This window comes from Ylistrum balloti, unplaced genomic scaffold, assembly GCF_031769215.1.
Source record: "Ylistrum balloti isolate Yb309-2 unplaced genomic scaffold, AGI_CSIRO_Ybal_v1 Utg371556, whole genome shotgun sequence".
Lineage (NCBI taxonomy): Eukaryota > Metazoa > Mollusca > Bivalvia > Pectinida > Pectinidae > Ylistrum > Ylistrum balloti.
This window is the reverse complement of record NW_026782800.1, coordinates 289,210-311,370: the sequence shown is the minus strand read 5'-3', so window position 1 is coordinate 311,370 and position 22,161 is coordinate 289,210. Positions and strand designations below refer to the sequence as shown.

Genomic DNA, 22,161 nt, shown 5'->3' with positions numbered 1-22,161 from the left:
TCAGAATTGAATCAGATATGTAAAAACCTCCTGAGAGTTCCAGACAGAATTTAAATCACAGGAATAATTAATCTTTACAATACTGGAGCTATGCTGAATCCTTATGTAAAAATTATTGGCATTTCGACAATGGTTCAGGGACGGAGGATTCGGAGATACACAATCAAAATTCAAATACAGAAATTGACATGATTTTTCCATTACATATGGAAATCAGCTGGAAGTCAAACTTGAACTCAACATCAAAACACAAAAGTTTGGCATTTCTGATTGGCATTTACCAACCTAAAAGTACATACATTTTATAACAATTTGACACAAAAACACAAACAATCTGCAATCAACTTAAGCATGTCAGATGCATGACTAATCCGTTTGTCTTTTAAAAAGCACATGAATGCAAATTTCGCAAAGTCTCCACAACATTTTCACCTCAAAGTCATTTATTTGCAATTCTCTTGAACAACAACAAAATATGGCTGGGCTTATGTACATGTACATTTTCAATAATGCTCATTTAGTCAAATTCAGCTCATTCAAATTGCCCCTTTAAGATTATTTTGCTAAATTTAGAACAGTTGATAGCTGTTTGTCATTTCCAGGGTTTTCCCAGACTAATTAACCTTGTAATGGAAAAATGATTTCAGACAACATTACATGATACACTGTATATCCTGACATGATTCTGTTCTATAAAACACAGGTTTCTGATATTGAAACTGATGACAACAGAGATTACATAGTCTGTGTCGGTGTAATTTTCATTTTCAACCTGCTCTTTTTCTCTAGTTCTCTCTGCATACCTCTAATTCTGGTTCAATAAAACCTGCCCTCCCCTTTCTTCTTAAAATGGAATCTACTTTACATTGATTAGGTTGAATCCATTGTAATGTCAGGGAGGTTGTAAGTTAATGAATATTTGCCATTGTCCTTAAGATTAAGATTGGGTTGCTTGCATAGAACGTTGTTCCTGCCCTAGGTTATATAAAGTCAGTACACACCGTCTCAAGTGTCTGAAGAAGTTGTTCACCATTGTAGTATAAAACCCAGTGGAACCCTTAACTATTTGTAATCTCGCCATCGTTTGTTACATTTTATTACTACTAATGTATTCAAAAGTGCTGGTTTTTTTCTCTCCCAACAACACTTGTATATCATCTACTTTGATCCTTTGTAAAGTCTATAAATATTGAAGGTAGAAATGTTAGCAGTATAACAATAGCGTATAGATGTTCAAGATCTCACACATGTGTATCCAACATGATTTTTGGTTTTATTTTTCAATGTTTCTCCTGGCTGTCTTGTCTAATCTTGTTTCCTTAATTTTTCATTTTCTTCATTCCCTCCCCTTTCCCCTATCCCCCATCAACCTAAATCATCACAGATCTCTAACATTTTCTATTGTCTATTTTCAATTCTTATTCAAAGAATTTTTTGACATATTGGGGAAAAAATCTTTTATCTTAATAATATAATGAAATATAAATGAAGTTTAAATCAACTATGTATAAAAATTCTGATAAAATAGAAAAAAAATAATTATGAAGACATTACTTCCTTTCATTATTTCAGAAAAAACAATATTTTAATTCAAAATTAGGAATCTTCTTTTTATATATTTGTAAAACCTAGACAGAAAATTCCTTAAAGAGAAGACAAATTCATTTTTTAAAAACTTGAAATAAATTTCAAATGAGATTTTCTTGAAGATTTTGCAAAGAAAATTGACTGATTTGAAAGCAAATTTCCATAAATAGATAACAAATTTGCTGAATTATGTGTAAAATTTGCTACAATAGGACAGGTCACTGGAGTAACAGAGAAAAATACTCGTGAAAATTTAGCTCCGTATATGATCTTTCCTTTCATTTGTATTGTGCTTGATTATTTATGACTAATTGTTGATGAAATTCTATTTTTAGATCTGGCAGATAGACTTCTCACTCTTGAACACCTGATGGAGATCGACAGGCAGGTAATGGCTTTCTTCGAGAGCAGCACCTGATAGCGACTCACAGATATACCAACAATCAAAGGCCTTACATACACAGGACGAAATATCGTAGGAATGACAGTTGTAGTCCACAAGATCAATAACATCAATATGTTATAACAATAATCACCGTCACATTTACCGGTCACTGTTACATAAAAACCCCAGGCCTCTATGTCAACAATATCACAGAACCATCTATATACTTTGTGGTAGATGGATTATCATACACGGAAGTGTAATGTACTAATATGGCATGTGATTGAATTACCACTCAAAGTGGAAAAAACGTGTTTTGCTTTAAATGTGAACTATACCACAGTGTGTGATCTGTTGTAGGTGGATATCACTCATAGAAATTACTGTGTATTTTCATTAGAACTGTACATTACGAATGGATTTAAAGCAAAATATGTACAACAAAAGACAGATTTTTCATGTTTTATAAAAAATGAAAAGAAAATATATCTAGACTAAATGGATTAGCTTCCAGTGTGTAATCTTAAGCTGAACATATCCATGGATTAGTGAACATCTCAATGTGGTATTGAAGCCAATTTTCTTCATGGCTTAATCAATTTCCCTAAGAGGAATTTTATTCTAACATCAGATGATAGTTAACCTTCCTGTGTATCATTGGAGTCAAACTCACTCAAACATTAGTTAACCTTCCTGTGTATCAGTGGAGCCAAATTCACTCAAACATTAGTTAACCTTCCTGTGTATCAAACATTAGTTAACCTTCCTGTGTATCGTTGGAGCCAAACTCACTCAAACATTAGTTAACCTTCCTGTGTATCGTTGGAGCCAAACTCACTCAAGCATTAGTTAACCTTCCTGTGTATCAGTTTAACCTTCCTGTGTATCATTGGAGCCAAACTCACTCAAACATTAGTTAACCTTCCTGTGTATCATTGGAGCCAAACTCACTCAAACATTAGTTAACCTTCCTGTGTATCATTGGAGCCAAACTCACTCAAGCATCAGTTAACCTTCCTGTGTATCATTGGAGCCAAACTCACTCAAGCATCAGTTAACCTTCCTGTGTATCATCTGAGCCAAACTCACTCAAGCATCAGTTAACCTTCCTGTGTATCATTGGAGCCAAACTCACTCAAACATCAGTTAACCTTCCTGTGTATCACTGGAGTCAAACTCACTCAAACATTAGTTAACCTTCCTGTGTATCATTGGAGCCAAACTCACTCAAGCATCAGTTAACCTTCCTGTGTATCACTGGAGCCAAATTCACTCAAACATCAGTTAACCTTCCTGTGTATCATCTGAGCCAAACTCACTCAAACATCAGTTAACCTTCCTGTGTATCACTGGAGCCAAACTCACTCAAGTATCAGATAACCTTCCTGTTTATACTTGCACACAAACTCACACAAGTGTTTGTCATTCATGATTTATGGGAAACTCCTAATGTTGATAATGCCACTTATAAATATCATTACAAAGATTAGATTAAGGATGTCATAAATAGACGACAAAGAAAAATTGAGCCAAAAAAAAGACAAAGTAATGAAGATTTGAAAAGAGCACAAGTCCAAAGACTAGAGTGTGGATTTCATATATGTTTGGTGTAATGTGGATTGTTTATGAAAGATAGAATAATGTGGAGTTGATGGAATACTTGAAGATTTCTATAAAGATAAAATTATTGGATACTGTGGATTAAGTTACCAAGTAACAAAATTACTAAGAAATTCACTTCAAGGTTATAATGAATTTTATAACACATGATTAAAATTTACATGATGTAACTAAACTGTGGAATTTAGTTACAGATTCTCGTGGAAAAATTTAAGGATTCTTGTGGATTTAGTTACAAAATTGGTAACAGATTCCTTTGGATAGTTACGTATCATAGTATACAAAGTTATATATCATTGTGGATGAAGTTTGATGTGTGACACACAGACCCTTTACCCTTGAAGATTAGGACTTAGCTGTCAGTTTCAATGTATCACACGATCAGACTAACTGTCAGCTGTATGATTAAGTTATCTGCCCTTTGGTTGTATGTGGGAATAATCTCCAATGCTATTTCCCAGGAAACGTTTAATGCAGAAACAGGGCAGACATATTCCATGTGGGAAAACAGCACAGCTACTGACACTAACAACACAACAATAACCATGGTAACAGGTTACCAGCTCTCTCGGGTGGAGTCAGGACTAACGAAAGGTGTGATTTACTCCCACAGAACCGCTATCATTGTAATTATGAGCATTTTTGTGTCAATTACACTAACAATTACAATCGCAATTCTCATGTTCTGCAAGAAGAAAAATTCTGTGTTTATTTTACAGAAATGTGAGCAGGAAACTGACACAGTATATGAAATGGATGACATGAATACAGAATGTGATTTCAGTGACCAGGAACTTGATATTGACAGTTATAATGAAAATTTACAGGGCCTCAGATCACAAACATACCCAAAAATGTCCAGGCTATGTGAGTATGAATTAGACAGTCCCGTACCAGGTCGCACATCCTGTTTGGATGCTAAAACCTCAAATCATACATCAAACTCATCTATACCAAAATCAAAGACATTTTCTGGATTGAGGAAAAATCGTAATTTAAGAGAATGTGATATTATGTTTGCATTAAATAAACGACGTACATTTTCTCGATCTGATATTAAGCGACCAACAAGTCTTCCACTTTCATCTAGTTTTTCCAGTTCTAGTTCCTGGTATAACTATCAGTCTATGGTTATCACTGCTGATGTGGAACCCTGGGAAAATTCTTCCTCGGATCTCGGTCTTCCTAATACATCGGAAAATAACAACACCTCTCTAGGGGAAAACTCTAAACAGTTTGATCAAAATGATGAAAATTTTTTAAGTTCAGCGAGACGTTCAGGGATGAAAGATGAAAGTTTCAATGAGAGAGATGAAGAAATGCAAGCCTGTACGCCCTTACTACAAAGTAACAGCCATAATACCTCACACAAATTTCTGTTCCCAACAAAAACAAACCAAGAATTTGTTCCAAAACTTTTTTTTTCAGATCAAGACACATGTTACAAACCTTTATTAGAACCAGATCAGTCATTCAATCACTCAAATGAACAAGATCTGGCTCTTCCAAAGACTTCACAATTGCCAACAGAAAAACTTTCTACAAAACAAAGTTCAACTTCAAAAGGAGGTTTACCACAAACTCCTGTTACTACAGTGACAACAAATGTCTCAACCGTGACAGGTTCTCATTCAGCTGATAAGAACAAATGTGAGTTGGGTACAAAACCACCTATTTCACCTGATGATATTCAGGGCAAGCTGCGATTCTACTGGGACAATGACTCATGATTTACGTATTTATCACTGTATTCTGGCAAGTTTTCCGATGTCTGCCAATTAGTCTGTCTAATGTCTATTATTGTTCATTAATAATGACAACAATTACAACGTTACAATCTAATCACTAGATAACTAGTATATATAGTAGAAACAGATATATTCACTTGCTTCATTCCGAACATTAAGCAAATGAAAGAATTTCCAATTATTTTTGGACCATAACGAAAATAAAATACTTTCAGATTTTTAAGATATGTATATTGTACAGTGTCCTTTTATCAATGGTTAAACATTTCCCTGGCTTAAAGCTTGGATGTAATTTTTACAGAATACATTAAATGGCCTTTGATATCTTCTATTTATTTTACTTTTGAGGTGTAAATTTTAAATGGTTTTTTCTTTGATTCTCAAAAAATATAACCTCTCAAAAACAATAAACTTTACAGTAGTTACGAAATTAATTATTTATTATTTTTATTAAATAACAATTTTTGATATATAACATTGAGACGTATCCAGCTAACACAACCTTCATTCCTATGAGAGCTCATGTGTTGGATTCTAGTTTTCTGCATCACTGTCTTAAAAAAATCAATTTTGGAAAATTTGATATAAAGTTAGAATATTTAATTCTCAAGAAATTGTTGCTATATGGTTAACAGTCATTTCCACAGATCATGAATCTGCCTTCTTTGGTACTACCTTGACAGAGGACAGAAAACTGTAGAGGGTTAGAGTTGGATCATAAATCTGCCTTTTTTGGTACTACCTTGGCAGAGGACAGAAAACTGTTGAGGGTTAGATCATAAATCTACTTTCTTTGATACTACCTTGGAAGAGGACAGAAAACTGTAGAGTCACAAATTATGGATAAAACAACCGAAAATCTCTGAAGCTGATTATTTTTCCTCAGAATCTGATTGTTTTACCACAGAATCTGATAGTTTTACCACATAATCTGATTGTTTTACAACAGAATTTGATAGTTTTACCACAGAATCTGATTGTTTTACAACAGAATTTGATAGTTTTACCACAGAATCTGATTGTTTTACCAAAGAATCTGATTGTTTTACCACAAAATCTGATTGTTTTACCACAGAATCTGATTGTTTTACAACAGAATTTGATAGTTTTACCACAGAATCTGATTGTTTTACCACAAAATCTCATTGTTTTACAACAGAATTTGATTGTTTTACCACAGAATCTGATTGTTTTACTTCAGAATCTGATTGTTTTACCACAGAATCTGATGTTTTACCACAGAATCTGATTGTTTTACCACAGAATCTGATAGTTTTACCACATAATCTGATTATTTTACAACAGAATTTGATAGTTTTACCACAGAATCTGATGGTTTATCTAGGAATCTGATTGTTTTACCACAGAATCTGATTGTTTTACCACAGAATCTGATAGTTTTACCACAAAATCTGATTGTTTTACCACAGAATCTGATTGTTTTACCACAGAATCTGAATCTGATTGTTTTACCACAGAATCTGATTGTTTTACCACAGAATCTGATAGATTTACCACAGAATCTGATTGTTTTACCACAGAATCTGATTGTTTTACCACAGAATCTGATTGTTTTACCACAGAATCTGATTGTTTTACCACAGAATCTGATTGTTTTACCTCAGAATCTGATTGTTTTACCTCAGAATCTGATTGTTTTACCACAGAATCTGATTGTTTTACCACAGAATCTGATTGTTTTACCACAGAATCTGATTGTTTTACCACAGAATCTGATTGTTTTACCACATAATCTGATAGTTTATCTAGGAATCTGATTGTTTTACCACAGAATCTGATTGTTTTACCACAGAATCTGATTGTTTTACCACATAATCTGATAGATTTACCACAGAATCTGATTGTTTTACCACAGAATCTGATTGTTTTACCACAGAATCTGATTGTTTTACCACAGAATATGATTGTTTTACCACAGAATCTGATTGTTTTACCTCAGAAACTGATTGTTTTATCACAGAATCTGATTGTTTTACCATATAATCTAATTGTTTTACCACAGAATCTGATTGTTTTACCAGATTATTTTACCTCAGAATCTGATTGTTTTACCACAGAATCTGATTGTTTTACCACAGAATCTGATTGTTTTACCACAGAATATGATTAGATCTAACCTTGATCTAAACACAAATTGTATGTATTTGTTTTCAAACAAAAATCAATGCAATCAAAATAATTTATGTTGTATAAGGAAAACATTGAATTTTTTTCCTGACAGTTTTGTTTCTGTTTTAGGTACTACACTACAAAAATCATTTATCTAAGGGCAACATTGCCAAAAGTGTAATTGTGAAGGATTGGAATTCTCAAATGAAGTTGCTTATGACTATTGCTTGAAAAAGAGGTGCTTCACAGTATGATCTTACATCTAGAATAAACTTCAGTCATAATCAGGTAAATTAACTGTTTGAATTATATATTTTACAAAGTTTTCTGATGATGGAAGTTAATGTGTTACAAAGAATTGCAGCAAAATCATTGTTCTTTATTTTGTACAAATTTTATCCAGTAAATATTTCTGGTTTAACTAGTCTCTGTAAAATATATCATGGTTGTGTTATTTCCTTAACTAATTCATTATAAATTTAGTATTAAAAAATATGCATTTTTTATAGTGTTGATGAATCTTTGCAATATTCTCGTAATACTCAGAACATATCATTAATATATTATACCAATTACACTAAATTTTCTTGTAGTTATTTCTCATACAAAGTTAATATCTGAAGTGTCAGTTCCTGCCTCTTCTAAAAATTATTTGATATTACAAAATATCCAATTCATATGCAATGATGTCAAATTCATAGTTACACAGGATTAAATTACAAAGGTCAAAGTCAATTCACAGATTTAATATTACCAAGGTCAAGGTCAATTGCAAAGGTTTGTATTACCAAGGTTAAGGTCAATTTCACAAGTTTTATATTACCAAGGTGAAGATCATTTGTTTATTTTACCAAGATAAAGGTCAAAATCATTATTACACAAGTCAAGGTATTACCAAGTTCAAGGTCAATTGCATAAGTTTATATTACCAAGGTTAATGTCAAATTGATAATTGCACAGATTTATGTTACCAAAGTCAAAGTCAATATCACACTAGTTTGAATTTTTCATACAATAAGGTCAGGTTGAACATGAGTTGGTGAAAATACTTGACCAGTAACTATTGACCTTGTCCTGTCTAAAAGTCACAATATTTGACCAATGGCTATTGACCTTGTTGTCCTGTCTGAAAGTCACAATACTTGACCAATGACTTTTAACCTTATTGTCCTGTCTGAAAATTACAATACTTGACCAATGACTAATTACCTTATTGTCCTGTCTGAAAGTTACAACACTTGACCAATGACTAATTACCTTGTTGTCCTGTCTGAAAATTACAATATTTGACCAGTAACTATTAACCTTGTTGTCCTGTCTGAAAGTTACAATACTTGACCAATGACTAATTACCTTATTGTCCTGTCTGAAAGTTACAACACTTGACCAATGACTTATTACCTTGTTGTCCTGTCTGAAAATTACAATACTTGACCAATGACTAATTACCTTGTTGTCCTGTCTGAAAGTTACAATACTTGACTATTAACCTTGTTGTCCTGTCTGAAAGTCACAATACTTGACCAATGACTAATTACCTTGTTGTCCTGTCTGAAAGTTACAATACTTGACCATTAACCTTGTTGTCTGAAATCACTGTTTATACCATTTTAATTCATGTTGATAAGGATAGTATTTTTTCTCCTTTATAGCACTTGATTATTAAAACATTCCTGTATAAATGTTTATTTCATCATTCTATATCCAGATGACATAACAATGATATTCAAAAGCAATAATTAAAATGTTTATACAGATTTAGAGACTTGTATGTGTTGCTGTGTTATATTCTAATTGCTCTGGATAGCATGCCACAGGTTCCATACTGTGTTGTCTAGTGAGGTAGTCACCAGCTGGTCTACAAGGATATCTGCCTCAAAATGAGCTTGTCTAACTAACCAAGGGCAATAAACTCAGCACAGAAACCAAACAAAACAAGTTTTTCTACTGTCAGATTTCCTCGTAATTATATCGTAGTCATAAATTCAAATTTAGTGACAGGATTTCAACGGATGCACTCTACCACTCCTTCATTTTAATGAGGAACAATCAATACGATCAGAGACCCTTCCTCTATAACATTTGTAAAAAATTTAAATAAAGAGCATTCAACTCTAAATTTGATGCCATGTCAGGGAACTGTTTTGTTCAGGAATTAAGGGTGAAGTTTCAAATTCACCTCAGTTATCTTTCTCAAATAAATCAACATTACATGGTTAAGAATAACAGTAACATATTTACAAAATCCTTAGTCTAAATTTTCTTTATCACTGAAAGAAAAAGAAATTTGATTTAAAACTCTTAGTGAATACACCAGGATCATGAGGCAACCTTAAGTCTAAAACCGTCTTTAGTTTTGACTTTGTCAAATGCAGATCATAAATGTCATAACAAAGACAGCAAATATAACTGGCTTAGCAACACGTTTAAGGACCATTTAAGGATCCCCAGGTTTAATAGCACGGCTGTATTATATTCTTCCTTCCTGTGTTCCTATATTACCAGCCCTGAGGGAAACAACACATCAAATCTTACCCAAAGTCACTTTGGGATTGTAACAAGAATGTAAAATTTTACATTATATTTATCACACAATCAGCCAGTTATCCAGAGAATTTGTCCGTGTGGACAAAATCAGAAATTAATTATGATGTCAAAATATAGACATGCAATGACATTATGTCATTAGCTGAATATTGCACAACAAAATCGCTGCCTCTATTTGATTTTGTCCTTGACATTTTCACTTCAAGTCTTGTCAAACTTCAATTTGTTTACAATTTATATGAGATTTTATGCAACTCTTGAAGTTAGGATTTTTTCTTAGCCTTAACTTCTAAGACTCATTTCATAAAATATGAAATTAGAACTCATTTATAATGCTAAACATATGTGGGAAGACATGATAATCATCAGGTACAAGCTTTCTGATATATATACGTGAAATTTTTAATTTGAAATGAGAGCACTGAAACAGTGAACCTTTGGTGACATGAAACAAACAGAGACCTTTATATTTATTAAAAAATGAAGTTCATTTTTATCAAGTGAACAATTATTCACTTAATGCAGTCAAATGCAGTACTCCCAATTATCCTTGAAAAAGGGAAGAAACTCCTTAAATTTCCAAAATTTAAGATTTGTACCCCTAGTTTTCAAGAAAGTTTTCAAGAACTCATCTATATGAATACATTGTTAGAGATAAGGTGTACCCATTTCAAAATATAAGGGTGTGTGTGTGTGTGTGCATGCATGCGTGTGTGTGCGTGTGTGTGGTTGTGTGTGGTTGTGTGTTTTGTGTGCGTGTGTGTTTCTGTGTGTGTGTGTGTGTGTGTGTATGTGTGTGTTGTGTGTGCGTGTGTGCGTGCGTGAGTGTGTGGGTGTGTGTGTGTGTGTGTGTGTGCGTATGTGCATGCGGGCATGCCTGTGTGTGTGTCTGTGTGTGTGTGTGTGGTATGTGTGTGATGGAGGATACTGAATATTATTTTAAAAAACAAATAACAAGAACCAGAGACATTTCCTTGTCAAATCTCCGCTCTATATTTTCATTATCTTAGCCAATGACAAGTCAGTTATATGATAAAGGGAGCGAAACTATCATTACATTTCTGAGGTGAGACCAGTAGTCACAAGTCAGACAAGGTTGAAAGGCCTGTCGAGATATACTAGACTACATGTGTGAGCTTGACAGGTCAGCGAGGATACACTGGACACGATTTATTGGAGAATTTCCCAAACACTATGAAATATTAGCTTAAATAGTGATGCAAACACTGATAATTGTGGGGTATTGATTCTCACACTGTTAACATTACAGACATATTTACATCGCACATCAATTAACCACGAAAGTCAGTCCTGATTGTATTGTACAGGGATGATATGGTAGTTGTGATATCGTAGTAGACTGTCAATATTTGTCAATCTAGAACTAGCAATACCAATAACAGTCTACAGGCATGAGATTCCTGACCATAACTTACTCCTCACTAAATCATGTAAAATAACTAATTTTGTTGGATTTTCTTTTCATTGATTTCATGGTAAGTTTTAATCCATCAAGTACATCCCCAAAAAACCATACACAGATCAAAATTAACAAAGTAAAGTAAAATTTTATCTATAGAATCAAATAGCCGTGGAGATGCATAATTTATGAAAAGCATGGAGGTTTGTGGTGAACAGAAAATGACAATCTGATTATGATGTTTATCTTATTGTAAGTCAATGGGTCAACATCTAATATACGGCTCGGGGGGGGTGGGGGCTTATTACAGGGTCATGACCTCATCTTTGACTCAGGGAGTGAGCTTATAACTGGGCTTACACCTAATCTTTGACCCAGGGACTAAGCTTATAACTGGGCTTACACCTAATCTTTGACCCAGGGACTAAGCTTATAACTGGGCTTACACCTAATCTTTGACCCAGGGACTAAGCTTATAACTGGGCTTACACCTAATCTTTGACTCAGGGAGTGAGCTTATAACTGGGCTTACACCTAATCTTTGACCCAGGGACTAAGCTTATAACTGGGCTTACACCTAATCTTTGACCCAGGGACTAAGCTTATAACTGGGCTTACACCTAATCTTTGACTCTGAGAGAAGGCTTATTACAGGGCCAAAGTCTAATCAATGACTCAAGGTATACACTTATTACAGGGTCAACACCAAGTCTATGACTAAAGGATATGAGCCTTTTTCAGGGTCAACAACTTATCTTTGACTCAGGGGTTAGACCTATTTCAGGGCAACACCAAATCTCTGGCTCACTGAATGGGCTTATAAAGGACAAACTATCTGAGTCAGGAGATGGGCTTATTACAGGGACAACACCTTATCTCTCAGACTGAAAATTAAATTATCACAATTAAAGACAGAGCAGAATCTACATATGAAATTTGTCACAGATCCAATCATTACATCCAAAAAAAATTGTGATTACAAACTATCACTTTAAAAGTTTTTTTGGATCAATCCAAAATGTAGGATGAAGCAAAACTAGGGACCAAAGGGTCCCAAAATATGAAATTTAAACATTTCAAGAAGTAGCAATAACAAAATATTCAAAATCCAAATTGGCCATTAACTTCTTTCTGATCAGTCTCAAAATGGAGCCTTGCACAACTAGGGACCAAGGGGAACATACATACTAATTTAATTAAGATTCATCCATTACTTCTTATGTCACAATAACAATGTATAAAGACTGACAGAAACAGCACAGACCCAGGGCAATTTGTATAAAATACCAATAAATACCATTACAGTCCAATCACACTCCCAATATCCCATCTCTGATCTTTATATTTCCAACTAAATCTGCTAAGGAATTCATTATCTATCTTCTACCTGATTTTAAAAAGGGTGGTAACCAAAATCCAATCAGGTATAGAAATTTATTGTGTGATTTTATGGTGTACATAAAAACAAAATCTATTCTTCCACAGTTCATGATATCTTATAACACAAGCTTTTTATGGCAGGGAACATGCAAGCATGCCGGTATATACAGACCAATAGACAATGAGATTACTGTACCCTTTTCCTTATTAAATAGAGGGTATAATTATAGGATATGCAAAATGATCAGTAATTGATTCATTCCTTTTTTGGTTCCTATACACTGAGAAATTTCAACTCTATTAATTTCTTGAGATTTAGAAAGAAAATTCGAGTGAGTTCTGAACTTCTTTAATCTTAAATTTGAGTTCCCTCCCTTAATGTACATCACACAAAAGTGATCATTTTTCTCTTGTCCTTCTAACCTATTAGACTAAAACTATTTACTATTTGGACAACAATTGTGATAAAACAAGCTATGAGCTTGTATCATTCAGTCTTATTGGTCTTGATGGAAGAAAACTTCCAGTTAGAGGAATGTAGTGGGACAGGTGATCCCTAACCGATGTCCGATCAAATAATTGGACCCAGGTCCCCACTGTACCACTCTACAGTCCAGCCATAAGAAAATGGTGACCACTTTAACAAACCTTATCTACACCAATACACAATTCGTTACCTATTAAACATGAAATATGCACCAGCCATTCTATTTGAATGTTGCTGTGCTACATCAGCTGAGAGCTTGGTATCAATACTATATATTCTCAGACTGAGCAATCCTCCATGTAGGTTAAAACACACTTGTCTTCACCAACAACTGGAATATAAATTAAGTGATGACTGATTTAAACCACACAACAGTATTGTAAGGGAATCTATTAGATATACCATACCATATATACTAATGAATTCTCTGAAGGATGATGGAGGGGAGACAACTCTAGGCAAAATAATGATCTTACAAACAAATACACAAAACCAAAGATATCCAAACAGACACTTTCACACACAACACCGCCCACTTATTTAGACAGGGGACATGACCCCTAACCAGTTAAGCAGTAGAGTTGACTTCAATTATTCATAAGTTGAGGTAAGACAGTTTGTAAGTAAACTTGATTAGCAGTGGTACATAGTGGAATTGTTATGTTAAAGAGCCGGACCCACTCTGTTATAGATTTTTTTTCATATTTTATTGACTGGGAATGTTGTTGTATACTAACAGATAATATATAAATAAAGACTTGTATAAAGTTTCAAACTTGAAATTGAAAGGGTACCGGAGATATCGGTGCCGGAATTAGTCTCATTAATCAACACCAGGATATGAATATTGATGAGGAAAAGTCATGTGATACGTTCAGACGCGGTCAGAACCAAAACAACAAGAGCACCGCAAAGGAGAACAAAATACGCCCGTGAATATCCAAAACGGCAAAGGGGCATAACTCTTATTCAAATTCTCTCATCAAAACCCAGTTCAGGAAAACACTATTTCATATCATTGTGATTAAGCCTACCAAGTTTCATAAAGATCGGCTGAAAAATGTAGGAGGAGATCTCCGGACAAATAAAAGTTTACGACGGACAGCGGACGGATGGACAACGCCATCCCATAATACGTCCGTCTTTCGACGGGCATATAAAAATGGAGGAAGAGGTGAGTAGTACGTCCATGTGACATCGATTGTAAAGAGATTTTACCAATAAATGCAATCAATACTCTATATATCCTGTATGGAAATCATCTAATGTATATATTGATCACATCTTTCAACGCTTAGTTATGACACAAAAATGTGCATATTACAAGAAAAACTACAATTTATTGCAAAGAGGCCCTCAAATGGGGGCTACGATATGGTAACAAATATATAGAATATCGCAAAATAGATCTATTTAAAGCGAATATTGGACAAGTATTTATGAACATGATTTTAGAGTGATACTACACGAGAGAGCCAAACTTAGAGCGATACAGAATATGAACCAGCCATCTTCCTTCTTTTCACCTCAAAGTCCGTCAAAACATGTTTTCTTCTCTGCTTCCCTCGCACCCTTTCTGCCATGTTGGAAGACGGCAGATTTATTAACAGTTCTTTACGCATGCGTCAGAGGGCAGGACTTCCCCTATTACGTTAGATTGGTAGCGATTTACTTTAAAATTGCGATATTACAGGGTTAGTCAGAATATTGCTACTCGAGAAAAATAGAAAATCATGATTTTTTTATATATAAAATAACATTGGCCGAGGAGTGGGTCTGGCTCTTAAAATAAAATTTATAAACATGACTTACCTTGATAACCTTGGCCAAAGATTCAGACCCGCGCCCTGTCAGACTGCAGCCAGTAAAGTTCACTGAGTTGATGGTTGTGGAATTCTTGATACCCTTACTCACAACTATAAAATATGGAAAACATTATTAAGCTACAGTTCTTAAAATGGGGAAATCTGGACAAAGAGGAAAAAGAAATGCAGCTACAACTTAACAGTTTAATAACATAATGACGAGCAACATACCTAAATGTGACATGCTGCACTTGGAATATTGAACCATCTGACTTCAAACTGTCAGAGATTTATAGCAAATGAGGACTTCATCAGGCTACAAGAGTTGGGGTATCCTAATGTACACAAAGTTTAAATGATGACGGCTGTCAGATCTATGTATAATATCCTGTGTGCCTTCCCTGAACGACGGTTGTCAGACCTATGTATAATATCCTGTGTGCCTTCCCTGAACGACGGTTGTCAGACCTATGTATAATATCTTGTGTGCCTTCCCTGAACGACGGTTGTCAGACCTATGTATAATATCCTGTGTGACTTCCCTGAACGACGGTTGTCAGACCTATACATAATATCCTGTGTGCCTTCCCTGAACGACAGTTGTCAGACCTATATATAATATCCCGGTGCCTTCCCTGGACGACGGCTGTCAGACCTATGTATAATATCCTGTGTGCCTTCCCTGAACGACGGTTGTCAGACCTATGTATAATATCCTGTGTGACTTCCCCGAACGACGGTTGTCAGACCTATACTTAATATCCTGTGTGCCTTCCCTGAACGACAGTTGTCAGACCTATATATAATATCCCGGTGCCTTCCCTGGACGACAGCTGTCAGACCTATGTATAATATCCCGGTGCCTTCCCTGAACGTCGGCTGTCAGACCTATGCATAATATCCTGTGCGTCTTCTCTGAATGACGGCTCTCAGACCTATGTATAATATCCTGTGTGCCTTCCCTGAACGACGGCTGTCAACCTATATATAATATCCCGGTGCCTTCCCTGGACGATGGCTGTCAAACCTATGTTTAATATCCTGTGTGTCTGCCCTGAACGACGGTTGTCAGACCTATGTATAATATCCTGTGTGCCTTCCCTGAACAGCTACAGTGTCTCTAATTCTGTGTGGCATGGAGTTCATAAGGACATTGACTGTCCATAGAGAAATGTTATTACAAACTCTTGCAACGTGTAGTGTTACATGCTGAAAGGTCAGCTAGTGCTTTATAATGTAAGGCAAAACATGAGGCCTCAGGATCACATCTCAATAGTGCACATCCCTAAAATTCCTGTTAATGATCAATAAATATGACTTTAAACCATAGAAAATTCCTTCCCAAACCATAACCGATCCAACCCCAAAACACAAGCATCTGCAAGATGCCCTCCTCAACCCTGGTACACATGTAAACAGCCATCTAATTGAAATAATGTGCATCTGTGAAGAGTACGCCCTCTGACGTCTCATAGGGAAATGCCCTGGCACGTGCCTTCAACCATCGCATACGATAAGTTCAACATTGAGGTATCTGGATAACCAACATACTGGTGACGTGGGCGTAAATTTGCCTCTCGCAGCCTTCTTCTCAACTTCTCACTATTTCTGCATGGATTCATCACTTTTCATTACCAATGATATTTTATGCCTTTTCATTTGATATTAGTCTCCTGTCATGTGAATCAGCAAGCCTAATAAAGCAATCTTAAAATAATGACACTACATCTTTGCATATCAATATGTCATCAACTTTTTCTATGGTGTTGAGATGTAAAACTAACCCAATTAGTGAACTCAAAGTGAGTAGTGACCTGCTGTCGAGTACTACTTTCCATAAGCATTGCGAAAGTCTGCCCTCTATCAAGTTGGAATAGTCTTGGCATGTTTATAAAAAAAGATTTTTAATTGCAAATACATTGATGATCTCGAGTCTTAGTGATGATCAGAAATCAACACTAGTTTAAATGGAAAAGGCATGAAATAGCACAGTCATGGTATATTGGTAATTTAGGTGTACTAGAGGTGGGTAAGTGTTTTGTCACAGACGACAGATTTTTAACATTTATTGGGGGATAGGTAAAGTGCCCTAAGATTCCTCTTACATTTTGCATGGCTATGTATATTCAATACAAAATGTTTAACAATTAGAAGTTGCATTTCTAAAGCCAGTCAGTTCATATACCATCTCAACAAGTTTATCTACACCACAATATACACAGGGAGGGGAGATAACTCTCCTACCATACACACAGGAAGGGGAGATAACTCTCCTACCATACACACAGGAGGGGGAGATAGCTCTCCTGCCATACATATAGGAAGGGGAGATAGCTATTTACCGCCTCAACAAGTTATCACTACCACTATATCCAAAACAGGGGAGAAAACTCAATATCATCTGAACAGATTTATGTTTACTACTGTAAATGAAGGAAGGGGAGATAATTTAACACTTACTATCTAGACCAGCATCTCCGATGCGACAGTATTCCAATGATAAGTGATTTAATGTTGTATTCTTTACCAGGCCCTGCAACACAAGAAAAATCTATGTCACAAAAAATGACTCAAGAATACACATTCTCAGACTGAAATGATTCAAAACTTCTTAATCATGTATGGTTGATCCCACAATTCCTATATGACTGAAAAAGAAAAGGTTTCGTAATATTTGTCTAAAGTCATTTTTATTTCACTGTCTTTCCAACTAAATGTTACATTATCAGTAATTAATTTTCCCATGGCTTGTAAATCCATAGGTTTCAGAACAAGACCTAATTCTCTATATATAGTAAAGAAAGACCCAGGACTCAGGTAATTAAGAAAGAATAGAAAAATCAATGGAGATAACACAGGAAAAGGAGAGTACCTTCACCAGTGTGGATAGATCCCGTTCCCGAAGCGGTAGACCCTGAAGCTCCAGACAGGACAATGTTGGAGTGTGAATCAGACATTCTTTTAAAGCCTTACATAGCCGGTAGGTGATCTCTTTGGACCGTACAGCTGGCATCTTCCTCTTCTCAATCATAGCCTTCTTCTCTGTAAAGTTACACACAAAATTGTAACATGAACCTAAACATTAAAGACAAATTTCTGTGAATGTGTTATTTGTGTTTTGTGGTCTTACGTAATAAATAGGTGACTAGACTGTACCTTTTCTGTGATTGATTGAATATAAATCTAGATTTTTTGTTAAATATCAGTGCAAGATATGAAATTTCTCTTGAAGGGATCCACTTTTTATAGTATGATCAGGCATTGTGGTCACAATACAAAAAGAAGGACATGGAACTTACAGAAAAAGCTAATTCTATCATTGAAAGACATATATTATAGTGACGTTTTGAAGAAACTAAAGATGCCAACACTAAAATATAGATCTTTAAGAGGTGATAGACATGTTTAAGATCATGAATGGTATATACAACAAAAAAGTAACTGATGGATTCTTCACTAAAACAAAAAGTACATCCACATGGGGACACAGTAAGTACATAAACAGTGCTGCAACACAAATGTGAGGAAGTTCAGCTTCACTTACAGAGCAATGGATAATCAGAATAATCTACAGGAATGAGTGGTGCAGACAAAATCTATTCAATGTTTTGAAGCGAGATCAGATAAATTTTGGAAAAGACCATGATGTAAAATACAACCACAACTCAGACAACACCAGAAGGTCTCACGTAAACAGTACAAATAACAAAACTGATCATTTAGATGTGGTAATAATGGTCGAATAGACCAGCATCCATTGAAGATCCCAAGGTATCATGACATAAGGATATTAACTATATATTATATACAGAAGATCATAAGGTATCCTGACGTAAGGATATGAACTATATATTATATACAGAAGACCCTAAGGTATCCTGACGCAGGGTTTTCCATAAGTGCCGGTAGCCGGCCAATTTGACCAGCTACTTTGATCATTTGGCCGCCTACACCAATCCAGTTCCATAATAACGTTCCGTACACGACTACTCATACACGGCAGGCCAGCCTCCTACTTTCACTACACAGCCTATACTAATAAAATTATGGAAAACCCTGCTGACGTAAGGATATTGACTATATATTATATACAGATACTAAGGTATCCTGACGTAAGGATACTGACTATATATTATATACAGATCCTAAGGTATCCTGACGTAAGGATATTGACTATATATTATATACAGATCCTAAGGTGTCCTGAGGTAAGGATATTAACTATATATTATATACAGATCCTAAGGTATCCTGACATAAGGATTAACTATATATTATAACAGATACTAAGGTATCCTGACGTAAGGATATTAACTATACATTATATACAGATCCCAAGGTATCCTGACGTAAGGATATTAACTATATATTATATACAGATACTAAGGTATCCTGACGTAAGGATATTGACTATATATTATATACAGATACTAAGGATATTAACTATACCTGACGTAAGGATACTTTTTACTATATATTATATACAGATCCTAAGGTATCCTGACGATAAGGATATTGACTATATATTATATACAGATCCTAAGGTGTCCTGAGATAAGGATATTAACTATATATTATATACAGATCCTAAGGTATCCTGACATAAGGATTATATATATATTATAACAGATACTAAGGTATCCTGACATAAGGATATTAACTATACATTATATACAGATCCCAAGGTATCCTGACGTAAGGATATTAACTATATATTATATACAGACCCTAAGGTATCCTGACGTAAGGATATTAACTATATATTATATACAGATCCCAAGGTATCCTGACGTAAGGATATTAACTATAAATTATATACAGAAGGATATTAACTATATATTATATACAGATACTAAGGTACCTCACATAAGGTATCCCGAGGTAAGGATATTAACTATATATTATATACAGAAGACCCTAAAGTATCCCGAGGTAAGGATATTTTTAACTATATATTATATACAGAAGACTCTAAGGTATCCTGAGGTAAGGATATCAACTATACATTATATACAGACCCTAAGGTGTCCTGACGTAAGGATATTAACTATATATTATATACAGATACTAAGGTGTCCTGAGGTAAGGATATTAACTATATATTATATACAGATCCTAAGGTATCCTGACATAAGGATTAACTATATATTATAACAGATACTAAGGTATCCTGACGTAAGGATATTAACTATACATTATATACAGATCCCAAGGTATCCTGACGTAAGGATATTAACTACATATTATATACAGACCCTAAGGTATCCTGACGTAAGGATATTAACTATATATTATATACAGATCCCAAGGTATCCTGACGTAAGGATATTAACTATAAATTATATACAGAAGACCCTAAGGTATCCCGAGGTAAGGATATTAACTATACATTATATACAGAAGACCCTAAAGTATCCCGAGGTAAGGATATTTTTAACTATATATTATATACAGAAGACTCTAAGGTATCCTGAGGTAAGGATATCAACTATACATTATATACAGACCCTAAGGTGTCCTGACGTAAGGATATTAACTATATATTATATACAGATACTAAGGTATCCTCACGTAAGGATATTAACTATATATTATATACAGAAGACCCTAAGGTATCCTCACGTAAGGATATTAACTATATATTATATACAGAAGACCCTAAGGTATCCCGAGGTAAGGATATTTTAACTATATATTATATACAGAAGACTCTAAGGTATCCTGAGGTAAGGATATTAACTATATATTATATACAGATCCCAAGGTATCCTTAGGTAAGGATATTGACTATTTATTATATACAGAAGACTCTAAGGTATCCTGAGGTAAGAATATTAACTATATATTATATACAGAAGACCGTGAGGTAAGGATATTGACTATTTATCATATACACTACAATAATTGTTGATTGTTTCCCTTTGTTGAATCTATTGAAAATATTTAAAAGACTGAAAATATCACCCTTTTTCAGGAAAGTGACATTTTCAATTTGACAACGTAGATTTAGTTGTTTATATAGTTACCATTGTCCTCAGAAGGAGGTTGATAGTAGCTACGGAAGGCAATAAACTCCAGGTTCTTATTGATGCGGAGAGTGTTTAGTATCGGCTGCCAGTCATTAGCTCTGGAACGCAAATCAAATCAAGGATTCAATTTCATTAATATACATTTTGAATTGAAAGTCTGCATATTTTAGCATGTTTGAAACAGGATCCATGAAATTTGATTATATATCATGTATACATGTCTTCGAAGGCTTCAGATGATTCCCATTTTCAGTTCTATATAATAAGTACAAGCCAACTTCAAAATCTGAATCCACAACTGCCTAATTAGGAGTTTAAGTGTTTACAGGACAATCAACATACCATGGATGATAAGTTCATTCATATTTATATGCATTTTACTTCTGTAGAAATATCAATGAATGCCAGCTGATCATGAGCATCCTGTGCTTACTGTAAGATCACATTTCAGGTTTATAAATAATTATATCTCACCTGACCCTGTCCCCATTGAGGTCAAGCACTGCCTGACCCAGATGGGCTTTGACTGCAGGGAGGGGGCAGGAATCCTGCATGGCACACAGGTTGTCATAGTGACCCTCAAAGTCATATGCTCCTCGTTGACGTGCTTGTACACTCTCAATCATAGTGCAGCGGTAAACAATATTGTTCTAAACATGAAAAAAGTATATAAATACACAATTTCAGAATATATGTGAATGATAGATATCTAGAGCTCAGTGAATTAAATATCAACGTGAAGGTATCCATTTACTATAGGAAAATAAATTAAAATGAATTATTGATGATAAAAGCACTGATATTGTAATAAGTACATCAACTTGTCACAAGTTTTCTAGGGATAATAAACAGGGCAGTTGGAGATGCAAAAACCTGATCCAGTACTTATATTTCAACATGACAAGAAATTATATCTGATCAATCTAGAAGTGAACGCTGAGCATAAATATTACTGTTTGATGCATCAACTTCAAGCTATTCAGTAGAGTTGACTGTCTGTGATTGTGATAGGTTGGCATTCAA

General features: G+C 34.7%; 2 protein-coding genes across 2 annotated transcripts in view; one reads left to right on the top strand and one right to left on the bottom strand.

The window, feature by feature from the left end:
- The window catches only part of LOC132563010 (centrosomal protein of 78 kDa-like), a 95,296-nt gene extending 73,532 nt beyond the window's left edge, over positions 1–21,764 (bottom strand). The window contains exons 1-5 of the mRNA XM_060227775.1: positions 21,613–21,764; positions 21,136–21,236; positions 17,982–18,151; positions 17,570–17,642; positions 15,117–15,220 (exon numbers count right to left, since the gene is read on the bottom strand). Coding sequence (XP_060083758.1) covers positions 15,117–15,220; positions 17,570–17,642; positions 17,982–18,151; positions 21,136–21,236; positions 21,613–21,764 — 600 coding nt within the window. The remainder of the gene's footprint in view (positions 1–15,116; positions 15,221–17,569; positions 17,643–17,981; positions 18,152–21,135; positions 21,237–21,612) is intronic.
- On the top strand, positions 3,961–5,322 carry LOC132562992 (uncharacterized). The gene has a single exon (XM_060227758.1). It carries the CDS (start codon positions 3,961–3,963, stop codon positions 5,320–5,322), a length of 1,362 nt encoding a protein of 453 aa, XP_060083741.1.
- Positions 21,765–22,161: the final 397 nt, after the last annotated feature.

What these genes read in the sequence shown, in the direction of transcription:
- LOC132562992 (XM_060227758.1), top strand. Translation starts at nt 3,961, where the DNA reads ATGTATCACACGATCAGACTAACTGTCAGCTGTATGATTAAGTTATCT.